Source organism: Thalassophryne amazonica, chromosome 17 (assembly GCF_902500255.1).
Source record: "Thalassophryne amazonica chromosome 17, fThaAma1.1, whole genome shotgun sequence".
In the NCBI taxonomy this organism is placed as follows: Eukaryota; Metazoa; Chordata; class Actinopteri; order Batrachoidiformes; family Batrachoididae; genus Thalassophryne; species Thalassophryne amazonica.
Window position 1 is genome coordinate 870,547 of NC_047119.1, and position 15,998 is coordinate 886,544.

General features: G+C 41.6%; 1 protein-coding gene across 1 annotated transcript in view; it reads left to right on the top strand.

Annotated features, from left to right (window-relative positions):
• LOC117529195 (calcium/calmodulin-dependent protein kinase type II subunit beta) overlaps positions 1-15,998 on the top strand; it is a 180,496-nt gene that overhangs the window by 24,584 nt on the left and 139,914 nt on the right. Inside the window, exons 2-5 of the mRNA XM_034191899.1 lie at positions 751-845; positions 2,516-2,575; positions 7,492-7,546; positions 8,103-8,168. Coding sequence (XP_034047790.1) covers positions 751-845; positions 2,516-2,575; positions 7,492-7,546; positions 8,103-8,168 — 276 coding nt within the window. The remainder of the gene's footprint in view (positions 1-750; positions 846-2,515; positions 2,576-7,491; positions 7,547-8,102; positions 8,169-15,998) is intronic.

Here is a 15,998-nt window from a genome sequence, read left to right on the forward strand (position 1 = left end):
ACACACACACCATGTGATGACATTGCTTCAATAAACATTTACTTGAGTCATTTTTTTTTTTTGTTCTTTAATGGGTCATTAAAAGACAAAATCAGTTTATTGGGGAGGGGAGGGTGGTGTGTCATTTTGGCCCCTTGGTGCATAAGTGGGATTTTGTGTCAGAAAGTTGTGTTCTAAAGTGTACATGTAATTGTGGCTTCAACATAATGGGGTCACTTATCAAAGACCAGGTCGTTTGTGTTTCTTTGTAGCCTACGTTGTGAGTCATGCTGACAAAGTAACAACAATAATGTCTGGCTGTCAGGCTGCTGGTGAGACGTTCTGCTCACAGCGTGTTGTGTAACGATGCTGAGGTGAGATAAAATTAGCACTGAGAAATGACAGAAGCAGTTATTTCTGTTTGTCTCTGTTGGACTGATTGAGCCCAAAAACACCAGCGCGTGCACACACACACACACCTTTGAAATGCTGCTTTACTTTCTTTAGTTCTTGCTGTTTGATGACACTCACTGTGTTGCCACGCTGACATTATTCAGTGTGTGCAAAGAAGAAGCCTTTAAATTATTTTTGTATTTGAATTTGACTATATCAAACCTGTGGGATGAGAAAGAGAAGCGTTCAGGAGGGGCTGCAGGACAGGGCATAGGATGGCACACTGGACAAGGTGTAGCACAGCACAGATGGCAGTGCACAGGACGGGGCGCAGAGTGCAGCTGACCCATCACCTCCTTGTGTCTTTCTTTCACCCAGGGGGGCCTTCTCAGTGGTGCGGCGATGTGTTAAACTCTGCACTGGTCAAGAATATGCCGCCAAAATCATCAACACCAAGAAGCTGTCGGCCAGAGGTGAGCGGGACAGACGCCAGGTGCTGTGCAGCAGCAGACACGCTGTAATGTGGTGGAGCGACAAGAATAAGAAGCTTTTCATCATTACTCTGTCTGTCTGTGTCTCCCAGCTCTGAAAGCTCACATTAGCATATTTTAGCGAGTATTTGATTCTCATTTGCGAAGCCGTCATGTCTTTCTTCACAGAGAGGTGGATGACTGTTTCAGTCAGACGTGCCGTTGAATCCACCACGTGAGACGGAGCCGAGGGCGGCCGAAATAAGCAAACTGTTCATAGCAGCCTCTAAAGGAAACGTTTGTGTCAGAAGTGATTTATTCATGTAAAATATACAAAACCCTGTTCTTCAAAAGTTCAGTACAGAAAGTTTTAGATGCTTCAGTGCTTTTCTGCTCCAGGTGGTGGTCATGAGTCCACCAGAAGGACACGGGCTGGAATGTTGATGTATCCGGGTGAGGAAAGCACCCAAAGTGTCAAAGCACGCTGAAGATCATTTACATAAGCAGCAGAAATGACATGCCTCATTCATGCAACATAATCTGGTGCACACAGACTCCGCCCTCCTCACTTTCCACTTAAAATAATCTTTAAAAATAACACAATGCTAAAATTGAGCATGGTCTTCTTTATAATTTGCAATTGTTTAATTATTAAGATACATATAATTTGTGCATGTCCAATGAAGCCCCTCGATCTATCTATCAATCACAAACAATATTTACGTGTTAACAGCGTCTGCAGGTGGCTTTGCGTGTGCGTGTACATGAGCTTTTGAAAAGAGCGGAAGTTGTGCAAATAAAGGAATATTTGTAGATCACCCTCTGTGCATAGGAAGTTAGTTTTGAGTTAGCGGACGTTAGTGTGCATGTTAACATCTGCAATTTTGCTCCAGAGGTGTTATTAGGTTCCAAAAACAGCGTTTTCAGTTTTAGAAGTGTTTATTTCTCGCTAGCTTTTACATAATATATGAGAAACATGTTACAGAGAGAGACCAGCCACCGACGTCACAGTGCAGCTCTACTCTGATTGGCTGTCACCCCTGCCACTCAAAAAACCCCAAAACAACACAAAAAGGCCCGAACACATTGAAACAGAATGACTTTTTGACCTCTTAAAATAGGTTCAGGTTAACCATTTCTGAACTTGTCCATGGTCTGTGTCCCAAGAAGGTTTCCTGTGAAGAGGACTGCGATGGGGCCATTATCGTAGCAAAGTATTTGCAAATGTGTGTGTCAAAATTGGCCCACTTGATTGACAACTGTTTTGAAACATTTGCACCAAAACGTTGCAGTTAATGTTCCCTTTCATTAAATGATGAGAGAATCTGTGAACTAATCTCACATTCTGAATTTCATATTTATAGGCTGCAGTCAGCAGAGGGTCTGCACGTGCACGTGCACATCTGAATGTGTTTAGCCAAAGTACGTGTAAATTTATGTTCTGTACATCTGAATGTCACTGCAGCACTCGGATCAACATGGACATTCTGCACTTGGATCAGGACCTCGACTCAGTCTGAGTCCTGGATCGTCTCCCCTCTACTCGTGCATTTCTGCAGGGGGTTAAATGGGCAATGGGGACGAATGTAGCCTTGTGTGTGTGTGTGTGTTTGTTTGCAGTCATTTTGCTTAAATTCTGAGCCATGAATGTTTGTGATTTGGTTGATTTATAGACCACCAGAAACTGGAGAGGGAGGCCAGGATTTGCAGACTGCTCAAGCACCCCAACATCGGTGAGACTCTGCTATTAAAATATTTAGATGGGCTTTTTAATTACATCTGTCTTAAATTAGAAGAGCAATTTCAAATATATCTGCAGGAGTAAATCATATATAGACCCAGTATAAAAAATCAATTTCAGGCATAAAAGAAAAAAAACTGCATTAAAAACACAGCATGAAAAACAAATTATCCTCAAAGTTTCCATCAGGATTAAAAAAAAACTACATAATTTATATTACCCAGTGTCTAAATGTATATTTCACTCATCAAGAGGAAGATCATTAACTTGGCAGGTAAAAATACATCAGCTGTTAATTATCTGTCTGGCTTTTATAAAAAATAATAATAATAATACTAATAATTTTGGAACCAACACTGTCATCTGTATCTGCACCAAAGTTTATGATTCCATTATGTTTTGAGATTAATGTTGCATCTTGTGATGTTCAAGACAGTAAAAAAAAAAAGTTTTGAGAAATGGATTAAAATTTGTGAAAATACATTATCTTGGTATGTAAAAGCAAGAAAGATGATCAGAATTCTGATCCAGATCAACAAAGAAATGAAGTGAGTCGCCCCTGGTTTTAAGATGATCAGTCCAGCAGGTTTCATGGAGAATAATTGAATATCTTTTGAATAAATGGGTTGAAAATTTTCTCATCTTACAATGTAAAAGCAAGAACGAAATGGTGCAGAATCCAAATATTCTGATGCAGATCAACAGCAAAATGAAAGAGGTTCTTTTGTTAACTTTGATCATTCCAACACATTTCATGGAGACAAGTTGAATATAGTTTGAATAAATAGATTGGAATACTGAGAAATACTCCATCATACAAAATAAAAAAAAAAGGTCAACATTCTGAGATAATTAACATTCGGATCCAGATCAATAACAAAATACATAACAGTTCCTGGCTTGATGATATTGATCATTCCAACAAGTTTTATGGTGAAAGGTTGAAAACCTTTTGAGTAAATACATATGTTGAAAAATTTCCCAAAAAAGGAAATGATACAGAATCCACATTCTGATCCAGAGAAACACTAACATTTAATAGGTTCTTCTCTTGATAAGGTTAATCATTCCAACAAGCTTTGGGGAGCTCATTTATTTTAAATGTTGGGAAAAATCCTCATATTGCTTTGTAAGAACACTAAAGAAATGACACAAACATCTTTTGGTTCCAGATCAGCATCAACATGTCACTGGTTCTTATTCCTGATCAGAGTCATCATTCCAACAGGTTTTACGTAGAATGTAGATGGAATCTTGAAGACAAAGTTAAGACAAAAACACCCAAACTTGCTATAAATGGTAGAAAGAAATGAACCAGAATTCATAATCATATCCAGATCAACATAAAACCGGTTCTTTCTCTTGATGAGATTGATCATTCCATGAGATAAGACTTTATTGATCTCACAGTGGAGAAATTCACATGTTATGTCAGCTCTTAAAAAACACACAAGATGAGTGCAAGTGGAGGAAAATGTGCATCAAACACCGTGTGCAGAGGTCAGCAATAATAATAATAATACTTGTTACAATAAAATAAGAAAATGAGGTAGAAGTGTGTGTGTGTGTGTGTGTGTGTGTGTGTATATATATATATGGTTGGAAAGGTTTTGATGATGTTGAAAAATGCCCAAACCTGCTCTGCAAAAGTAAGAACAAAGTAATCCAGAATTCATAGTGTTCCAGAATTCCAGATCAACATCAACCTAAAACTGGTTCTTTCTCTTGTTCAAACTGATCATTCCAGCAAGCTCTATTGAAACTGGTTGAAAAGGGTTTGATTATTTTTGATTGGAAAAAATGCCTATTCTTGGAATGTAAAAGTAAGAAAGAAATGATGAAGAATCCATAGTCTGATCCATCTTGACAAAAAAGTGGTGTCTCCCCTTCATTACAAGAAATTTTAGTTGGTTGAAAAGGTTTTGATTATGTTCATTAAAATGCCCCAACCTTATGATGTAGAATCCATAGTATGATCCAGATCAACACCAGTGTAAAATTGGTTATTCCTTTTAATGTTGTTGCTCATTCAGCTGCTCCCGGTCTTGTTCGGGGTCACCACAGCGGATACAGCCGACCTGCATTGGGAACTGGCACAAGTTTTACGCCGGATGCCCTTCCTGAACACACTCCAGTGTCACCTGGAGAAACACACACAGCCGCTGTTGTTCCAGAGAGGTGTCCCATCCAAGTACTAACCAGATCCTGCTCTGCTTAGCTTCTGAGATCTGACGGGGTCAGACTGACAGAGAGCAGAGCAGCTGCTGGTTATTCCTTTTAATAAAACGGTTTTCAAACAACTTTTAAGGCCATTCACACACAACACAAATGAGACCGAATGATGCACAAAGGGAGATTCAAATGGCACTCAGCACATGCACTCCACATTTGCGTCATGCTGGTGCTGGAAACCCAGTCGAACCGCTACCTGACCGTGGTCTCAACAGCATGAATGTAGTGCCCAAGACACCACTGTCGAGGTCCGGTCAAGGTGGCAAAAGCTCAAAGGGCGGTCAGTGTGTTGTGTCCCCCCAATCATCACAAATGACGTGCAAGTGTGTCGTGCTTCCCCCAACCAACATTGTCGAGATGCCGCCAAGGTGGTGAAAGCTCAAATGGCGGCCAGAGTGCAGTGCGATCACTGTCCAGTGCAGCATGCACACCTGGATGGGCTGTCATGTCCATGATGGATGTCATTTAACACATACATTGTCATTCCCTCCCATGGATTACACAATGTATATGAGACACTTTGATCATCACAGCTGTAATATCAGACATCCAGGTGCACATAGTGTGCATAGTGTGGACCAATTTTATTCACTTTATACATGCTTCCCTTAGGCAGTATTATTAGACGGTATTGCTTAAATTTTCATTGTTACGCAGATGATACCCAGCTTTATCTATCCATGAAGTCAGAGGACACACACCAATTAGCTAAACTGCAGGATTGTCTTACAGACATAAAGACATGGATGACCTAATTTCCTGCTTTTAAACTCAGATAAAACTGAAGTTATTGTACTTGGCCCCACAAATCTTAGAAACATGGTGTCTAACCAGATCCTTACTCTGGATGGCATTACCCTGACCTCTAGTAATACTGTGAGAAATCTTGGAGTCATTTTTGATCAGGATATGTCATTCAAAGCGCATATTAAACAAATATGTAGGACTGCTTTTTTGCATTTACGCAATATCTCTAAAATCAGAAAGGTCTTGTCTCAGAGTGATGCTGAAAAACTAATTCATGCATTTATTTCCTCTAGGCTGGACTATTGTAATTCATTATTATCAGGTTGTCCTAAAAGTTCCCTGAAAAGCCAATAGAGCGCTTCGCTCTCAGACTGCAGGCTTACTTGTAGTTCCTAGGGTTTGTAAGAGTAGAATGGGAGGCAGAGCCTTCAGCTTTCAGGCTCCTCTCCTGTGGAACCAGCTCCCAATTCAGATCAGGGAGACAGACACCCTCTCTACTTTTAAGATTAGGCTTAAAACTTTCCTTTTTGCTAAAGCTTATAGTTAGGGCTGGATCAGGTGACCCTGAACCATCCCTTAGTTATGCTGCTATAGACTTAGACTGCTGGGGGGTTCCCATGATGCACTGAGTGTTTCTTTCTGTTTTTGCTCTGTATGCACCACTCTGCATTTAATCATTAGTGATCGATCTCTGCTCCCCTCCACAGCATGTCTTTTTCCTGGTTCTCTCCCTCAGTCCCAACCAGTCCCAGCAGAAGACTGCCCCTCCCTGAGCCTGGTTCTGCTGGAGGTTTCTTCCTGTTAAAAGGGAGTTTTTCCTTCCCACTGTAGCCAAGTGCTTGCTCACAGGGGGTCGTTTTGACCGTTGGGGTTTTTACGTAATTATTGTATGGCTTTGCCTTACAATATAAAGCGCCTTGGGGCAACTGTTTGTTGTGATTTGGCGCTATATAAAAAAAAATTGATTGATTGATTTCTTCTCATTCATGTCATTTCATTAAGTCCTTGTTTACTTCCATGGACATGGTTCATGAACAGAAAGGAACAGAAGGACAATAATTCTTATATTCTCTGCTCTTTATAACAGGAATTAAATATTTTAACACACACAAAGAAATGCATTTGTTTCCTCAGTTCCAACACAGATGCCGTCCCAGCGTCAAGTCATCAAGCATCAATTATACATCATTACCAGTAACATGATTGTCTTACATTTGAACAGTATGTTCATTGTTCTTATAATGTTCTGTTGTCTGTCATTATTACGTCCTTACACATTTTGTTCGACTTATGTACATTTAATTGCTTCCGCTGCTGTGAGAGCGTGATGTGCCTTGGGGCAACTGTTTGTTGTGATTTGGCGCTATATAAAAAAATTGATTGATTGATTTCACACCTCTCACCGTGGTCACACTGTGTTCCTACGTGTGCACATGATCGTGGATGAAACCATCACCGCGGGATCCATCCACATTCTCAGTGGTTGTACGCCATCCGTACGCCGCTGTCCGACCATCTGTCCCTACCAACCACGGCTGGAATTTTTTTGGGTTTCGCCCATTCGGTTTGGTTTGGCCTGATTCGCCCAACTTCGTGGGGCCTTTTAAGGAGACTGTTTGAAAAAGGTTTTCGTGTATTGATTGAAATTTTGAAAAATAACCACTCTTTTTTGTCAAAGTAATGAAGAAATGATCCAGAATCCAGAGTCTGATCCAGATCAACATCAAACTGAACGCGCTTGATGAGATTGTTTATTCCACCAGGTTTTATGGTGATCAGAAAAGACATTCTGACAGACTGTTGATTACGTCAGAGGAAGGAGAAGAAAGAGCAGGAAGGAGCATATTGGAACGTCAGTTGTTCCTGAATGAGGAAAAAACAGTTGGTGTTTTGTCTGACTGTGTTCTGTCTCCGTTGGTCTGTTTCCAGTTCGACTCTATGACAGCATCTCGGAGGAAGGCTTCCACTATCTCCTCTTTGACCTGTGAGTCGCGATGTTTCCTCTCCTCCTCCCTCGCCCATCCTTCAGTGCTCTCCCTCCTCCTGCCTCTCGCTGCCTTACGTTGCTGTTTTCCCTCCCTCTCCTCTCACATCCTCCTCCCTCGCCCCTTCTGATTTATTTTCCCCTTCGTCCTTCCTTCCCTCCCTCTGTTTTCATTGCGTCTCCTGCCTGTTTTTGTTTTCTTTGCTGCTTCTCCCCTGTGCTCCTCTCCTCTTTTTCTTCCTCCCTCTTTTCTGCTTCTGAGGCAGCCCCCCATTACATAACAGAATGGCTCTCCCCCCGCCCCTTCTTGCAACTCCCGCTGTAGCGTGCACACACTCGCACAGATACCGCTACACTCCCCAGCACTGGAGCCAGTCTCCATAGCAACCCAGTCAGAGTGAATCCTGCAGCCGGGGTTTCCCCCTAATGAGGACATCCCCCTCCTCTGTGTGTGTGTGTGTGTGTGTGTGTGTGTGTGTGCTGCCTGACTGAAGTGAAGTGAAACAGCTTATGCATATAATTTGGTGTTGTGCCTCTGTTTTTTTCCTTCTTCCAGGGTGACAGGAGGGGAGCTGTTCGAGGATATAGTTGCTCGAGAGTACTACAGCGAGGCAGACGCCAGGTAAAAACCCAACAACCCATCGCCCACCCCATGTGTGTCTTCCAGCCTCTGCAGTCCTCCCACACTGAGAGGTCTGATCCTCTCGTTGAAGAACGCTGTCCATTTTCACGCCCACTTTTTGACGTGCCGGCGAGGGGGGAAAACACGTTTTTGCTTCAACGTGGCACCGTGAGCTGAATTATGATTTGAGCTGGAGCGCTTTTCCCTAGAGCCCAAATTTGCAGACAGATGGATGCAAACATGTTCAGAAATGCACACACGCCCACGCCGTAACCCCTCAGGAGGCAGACTTAAATCAATTTGACTGTGGAAGCATTTTGTGCAGGTGACAGAGAAGAAAAGAAGGGGATGTAAACATGAAAGAGAAAAGAGGTGCAGCAAAAGTGCATGAAGCATTTATCTTGCACTTGGAATGGGAAACGCCTCAGCTCAGTCCCATCTGTCAGGTCCATATATATTTGAACAACGACCGTTTTCCTTTTAGCTGTCAATCACAGCAGAGTATAGAGCTGAAAACAAAGAACGATTGTGAGACTGCAGTGTAGACTCTCACTTTTAATTTGGGGTAATTACATCCAAATCAGATGAATGGTGCTGAAGTTACAGTAGGAGGTTAAAAGTATGTGGACAGTTGGCTGTTACACAGTTATTACCTCCACCAAGGGGGTTTTATGACCACATGCATCTGTTGGATTGCTTGTTTGGCCCATTTTTAACAGGAATATGGAAGAAAGAATTACATGATTATTGGGTTATTACAACCCCAATTCCATTGAAGTTTTGTAAAATGTAAATATAAACAGAATACAATGATTTTCAAATCCTCTTGAACCTATATTCGATTGAATACACCACAAAGACAAGATATTTAATGTTGAAACTGATAAACTTTATTGTTTTTGTGCAAATATTTTCTCATTTTGAAATGGATGCCTGCAACACATTTCAAAAAAGTTGGGACAGTGGCAACAAAAGCCTGGGAAAGTTGATGAATGCTCAAAGAACACCTGTTTGGAAACAGGTGAGTGTCATGATTGGGTATCAAAGGAGCATCCCCAAAAGTCTCAGCTGTACACAAGCAAAGATGGGGTGAGGATCATCACTTTGTGAACAACTGCATGAAAAAATAGTCCAACAGTTTAAGAACAATGTTTCTCAATGTTCAATTGCAACAAATTTAGGGATTCCATCATCTACAGCCCGTAATATAATCAGAAGATTCAGAGAATCTGGAAAACTTTCTACATTTAAGCGACAAGGCCAAAAACGAGCATTGAACGCTCATGACCTTTGATCCCTGAGGCGGCACTACATTAAAAACCGACATTGTGTAAAGGATCTTACCGCGTGGGCTCAGGAACACTTCAGAAAACCATTGTCAGTTAACACAGTTCGTCGCTACATCTACAAGTGCAAGTTAAAACTCTACCACGTAAAATGAAAGTCATACATCAACAACATCCAGAAATGCCGCCACCTTCTCTGGGCCCGAGCTCATTTGAAATGGACAGACGCAAAGTGCAAAAGTGTGCTGTGGTCTGATGAGTCCACATTTCAAATTGTTTTGGAAATCATGGACGTTGTGTCCTCCAGACAAAAGAGGAAAAGACCATCCAGATTGTTACCAGTGCAAAGTTCAAAAGCCAGCATCTGTGATGGTATGGGGGTGTGTTAGTGCCCATGGCATAGACAACTTACACATCTGTGATGGCACCATCAATGCTGAAAGGTACATCCAGGTTTTGTAGCAACACATGCTGCCATCCAAGCAACGTCTTTTTCAGGGACGTCCCTGCTTATTTCAGGAAGACAATGCCAAGCCACATTCTGCACGTGTTCCAACAGCGTGGCTTCGTAGTAAAAGAGTGCAGGTACTAGACTGGCCTGCCTGCAGTCTAGACCTGTCACCCATTGAAAATGTGTGGCGCATTATGAAGTGCAAAATACAACAACAGAGACCCCGGACTGTTGAACAACTGAAGTCGTACATCAAGCAAGAATGGGAAAGAATTCCACCTACAAAGCTTCAACAATTAGTGTCCTCAGTTCCCAAACGCTTATTGAGTGTTGTTAGAAGGAAAGGTGATGTAACACAGTGGGGTGTCGGGGGGGCCTTGTGTGCTTCCTGCCCAGGGGGTGGGCCTCACCTCTTTCCTGGGGGCCGTGCCCCGCCCTCGTGTGCCGGTGGTCCCTGCCTGTGCTCTGGGTTCAGTTGTGGTGGCTCCTTTGCCCCCCCCATCACCGCCGCCACTCGCTCCTCCCTCTCGGGGCCGTGGGCGGGGTGGTCTGGTTCTGGCGCCCCCCCTTTTGGTGGGCCCTGCCAGCGAACTTCCTCAATTCTGAGGAAAAAATGATGGAATCATGAAAAACAAAAGAACGCTCCAACACATCACTAGTATTTTGTTGCACCACCTCTGGCTTTTATAACAGCTTGCAGTCTCTGAGGCATGGACTTAATGAGTGACAAACAGTACTCTTCATCAATCTGGCTCCAACTTTCTCTGATTGCTGTTGCCAGATCAGCTTTGCAGGTTGGAGCCTTGTCATGGACCATTTTCTTCAACTTCCACCAAAGATTTTCAATTGGATTAAGATCCGGACTATTTGCAGGCCATGACATTGACCCTATGTGTCTTTTTGCAAGGAATGTTTTCACAGTTTTTGCTCTATGGCAAGATGCATTATCATCTTGAAAAATGATTTCATCATCCCCAAACATCCTTTCAATTGATGGGATAAGAAAAGTGTCCAAAATATCAACGTAAACTTGTGCATTTATTGATGATGTAATGACAGCCATCTCCCCAGTGCCTTTACCTGACATGCAGCCCCATATCATCAATGACTGTGGAAATTTACATGTTCTCTTCAGGCAGTCATCTTTATAAATCTCATTGGAACGGCACCAAACAAAAGTTCCAGCATCATCACCTTGCCTAATGCAGATTTGAGATTCATCACTGAATATGACTTTCATCCAGTCATCCACAGTCCATGATTGCTTTTCCTTAGCCCATTGTAACCTTGTTTTTTTCTGTTTAGGTGTTAATGATGGCTTTCATTTAGCTTTTATGTATGTAAATCCCATTTCCTTTAGGCGGTTTCTTACAGTTCGGTCACAGACGTTGACTCCAGTTTCCTCCCATTCGTTCCTCATTTGTTTTGTTGTGCATTTTCGATTTTTGAGACATATTGCTTTAAGTTTTCTGTCTTGACGCTTTGATGTCTTCCTTGGTCTACCAGTATGTTTGCCTTTAACAACCTTCCCATGTTGTTTGTATTTGGTCCAGAGTTTAGACACAGCTGACTGTGAACAACCAACATCTTTTGCAACATTGCGTGATGATTTACCCTCTTTTAAGAGTTTGATAATCCTCTCCTTTGTTTCAATTGCCATCTCTCGTGTTGGAGCCATGATTCATGTCAGTCCACTTGGTGCAACAGCTCTCCAAGGTGTGATCACTCCTTTTTAGATGCAGACTAACGGGCAGATCTGATTTGATGCAGGTGTTAGTTTTGGGGATGAAAATTTACAGGATGATTCCATAATTTATTCCTCAGAATTGAGTAATTCCATATTTTTTTCCCTCTGCTTGGTCTAAAAAAAGTAACCATTACTGACTGCCACAATTATATTTCCTGATTTCATATAGTGTTTCTTAAAGCCAGAAAGTTGCCATTTGAAATGACTTTAGTTTTGTGTCATGTCTGTGATCTGCTTTTTTCCTACAAAATTAAACAACTGAATGAACATCCTCCGAGGCCGGTGATTCCATCATTTTTGCCAGGGGTTGTATATATGCAGACATGAAAAAAAAATTAGTGTCCTCAGTTCCCAAACGCTTATTGAGTGTTGTTAGAAGGAAAGGTGATGTAACACAGTGGTAAACATACCACTGTCCCAGCTTTTTAGAAACCTGTTGCAGGCATCCATTTCAAAATGAGCAAATATTTGCACAAAAACAATAAAGTTTATCAGTTTTAACATTAAATATCTTGTCTTTGTGGTGTATTCAATTGAATATAGGTTGAAGAGGATTTGAAAATCATTGGATTCTGTTTTTATTTACTTTTTACACAACATCCCAACTTCATTGGAATTGGGGTTGTAGTTCAGTGTTCAGGTTTCTTCCTGTTAAAAGGGAGTTTTTCCTTCCCACTGTCGCCAAGTGCTTGCTCACAGGGGGTCGTTTTGACCGTTGGGGTTTTTCTGTAATTATTGTATGGCTTTGCCTTACAATATAAAGCACCTTGGGGCAACTGTTGTTGTGATTTGGCGCTATATAAATAAATTTGATTTGATTCAGGTTGAACATCAGGAATATGATCAAAAATCAAAAAGTCAAGTTAAAGGTGAGGATCAGAGATGAGAGATCAGACACAGAGATCACAATCACAAGCCAGCATTCAGAACCAAAGGAGAACAATCAGACTCATGTTGAGATTTGCACCACCAGTAGACCTGTGTTTGAGTCCAGGTTTGTGCTTCAGACTACCTCGTTAGGTGTTCTTGGATAAGATATTTCATCTGGATGATCCCAGTCCACACAGCTGTAAATGGGTACCAGCTTTGGCTGGGGAGGTAACCTGTGATGGATGAGCATCTCATCAAGGGGGAGTCATAAACTCTCCTTCCTTTCATGCTGTGATATCCAGAGATAAACTCCAACTGAATGAGCCTCAAGGACAGCAGAAGACTTACTCTACTAACTGTGATTGATGGCTAAAATAACAAAAAAAAAACCTTGTCCAAATATATGTGGGCACAGGGTTAGGGTCACAGGTTTACATACAGTCATCATGTACATGCATGGGCTTTCAATGATATCACTGACCTGTTCGTTGTCTTCAGTGGAATGATTGTACAGCATACATCTCTAATCTCCAAAGAACTAAAAAACAACACCTAAGAACAAACATTTGGAGATTAATTTTGAGTTTTTCTGATATCAACACGTAATCAAAATTCAATGGTGGGCACACTTCCGATAATCCAATAACAGATAATTATCGAAGATAATGTTTTCGTTATCGGATTATCTTTTTAGATAACTTTAAAAACCATTATCAGACTAATTATCTTCAGATGAATTGTCCTTCGATAACTTTTAGACCAATAACGCAGTAAACCCAGCTGAACAGCAAACATTTTTAAAATTTAAAATCAGTTGAGACCTACCTGTTAAAAGTTTCCTAACAGATGTATATAGTTCTACCCTCTGCAAAGAGTAGAGAGATAGTTCCAGGAAAAACCACTCTACCTCTGCAGGCAATGGAGAACTAGACACAGTGTTGTGTGTTGGGGGGTGTGGCTGGATATTTTGGTGTTATTTTCTTTTCTTTGCTCTCCAGGTGGCATGAGAACTGATTTGTCTGTGGTGAAGGTGCTGGCTGAAGAATCCTTCACCCTCATCAACATCATGTGCAGCACCTGTGAATGGTGCTCACATGCAACCTTAAAGACTTTCAGCTGAAGCAGATAATTGGATGGCGTTCTGCATTTAAGTCATGTGTGATTCAAGCAGAACTGCCGGGAACTCGACCTTGTGATGTCCGTTTGTGAGACGCTGAGGACCGCGCCTGGGTTTGACACATCGAGCCCGTGAAGCAAGGAAGGGTGAGGGACACATGCTGTCAGCACACAATGAGTCGGTTTGTCGTGTCCACCTGGGGGGTGTTTGGCGGTGGTAGTGGGTCCAGGAGCGCCGGGCTTCGATCCTTTTGGGCGCTGGAGAGCGTGCCAGCCTTCACTCCACCAGAAGGACGCTATTTTGGTTTTTTACACTTTTTATGCACCAGTGGGTGAATAAATATATTGTTTTTGGAACCGCTTTTCTGGTTATTTGTAGCGCTGGGTTCCGTCTGACGCAGGTCTGCTCCTCATCAAATTTTAACAAAACTAATTTTGGACAAGTTATTTAAAATTACTGTCATGTCTGACGTTTTATAAAGTAAAAATATCAGATATATGTTTTAGTTTTAAAATGTGCTAATTTTTAAGGTTTTGTGAGCACATGCTGAGCCCAGCAGTGCATTATGGGTAGGACAGGGTGTTCACGACAGGACAAATGCATTTCAGACACTCTGTTCAGGCTCCATGGACAGCAGCATTAAACTCTAGTGCCTAAAACTCTTGTGAATATATTCTCTGAGTTTATAGATGTTATTGTATTTGTGTTTGTTAAATTCCACGCATCTTAATGTAGCAGACGGATTATCTGGGATTAGGTTTTGGAAAGATTTCAAGGCCTCTACTGCCATCTATTGGCCAGTGGTGTTCATAGCTTTATTTTATTTTATTTTTACAAATTAAGCTTAAAAACACAACAACAACCACAAAAAAACATTACAAGACAGCTCTGCGGTGTTTGCACAGCCACAGTGCGAGCGGTTGGACACTTGTAGCTCTGCAGCAGCAGGATAACCTCACGACGGCCGACTAGAATAATATCAAGCAGGTTTGATTTTCATTCGACCATACGATCAGCGATCAGGAGGTGGTCGTCAGATGTTAAATGCAGCTTGTTACTCCATGTACACTACACGATGCAGGATGCGCGATTAACTTGAAACTCGGTCCAAAAAATTCTCTCGCACAATGTAAAGCCAACATTTATGTGTCAACAATATTGAGTGCACGTTTTACATCATAAAACGTGCGCACATTCTCTCCACATGTAAAACATTTTGCGATGACACTTCCAGGGCTCCGGAAAAATGCCTGTTTTTACAAATAAAAAATGGAATATTTTACAAAAACACATTTATCTCAATTATCTGTAAACACCAACACACAACACACATCACATTAACGTGTTGGTCTACATAATGAATGAATGAACCAATCAGTGTTTAGCAGAGGCACTTTTTACCCAGAATCCTTTGCGATCTGTCTGTTTGTTACAAAACCTCAGAACTGGTGCATTATTCAACATTAAAAGATATGTTATATTTTAACTTTGTACAAATGACAGAACTGACATTAATGGAGTTATTCTATCAGTATTCACACAAAACCATAAGTCAGGATGCCTTTATTTTTCAAGACCTCCACCTGACCGGAGCATTGTGATTGGTAGAGAGTTGGCTTTGTGACTGCTCTCAGGGTGCTTCAGTGCTGTAGCTGTGTAGCTTTCAGCAGGGGGCAGCATGTTCAAACATTGAAATGCTGACTCATTGTTTGAGTCTTTTATCACTTCCAAAAGCTGTCGTGGTGTTAAAACTCAAATTTAGCTGGTTAGTAGTTGCAAATGTACCAGAGACAACACTGGAATTTATCGGTTATCTGTAACTTCCGATACATTTTGGGTGGTTTATCTTTATCAAAGATAACTTTTCAGTTATCTGTTATTGAAGTAAATTTTTTGGTTATCTGTGCCCACCACTGCATGTTTGGAGGAAACCAGGCCCCATCCCTACAGTGAGGCATCTTGGTGGCAGCATCATGCTGTGGGTATGTTTTTCAGCAGCAGGAACTGGGAGACTAGTCAGGATTGAGGGAAAGATGAATGTAGCAATGTACAGAGACATCAATCAATCAATCAATCAATCAATTTTTTTATATAGCGCCAAATCACAACAAACAGTTGCCCCAAGGCGCTTTATATTGTAAGGCAAGGCCATACAATAATTATGTAAAACCCCAACGGTCAAAACGACCCCCTGTGAGCAAGCACTTGGCTACAGTGGGAAGGAAAAACTTCAAACGGGCCTGGACATGTGCTGGCTTGAGCAGGGGGACCTTGCTGCCCTGCAGGATTTTAAACCATGACAGCATCATGTGTTACTAATGTAATCTTTGTGACTGTGGTCCCAGCTCTCTTCAGGTCA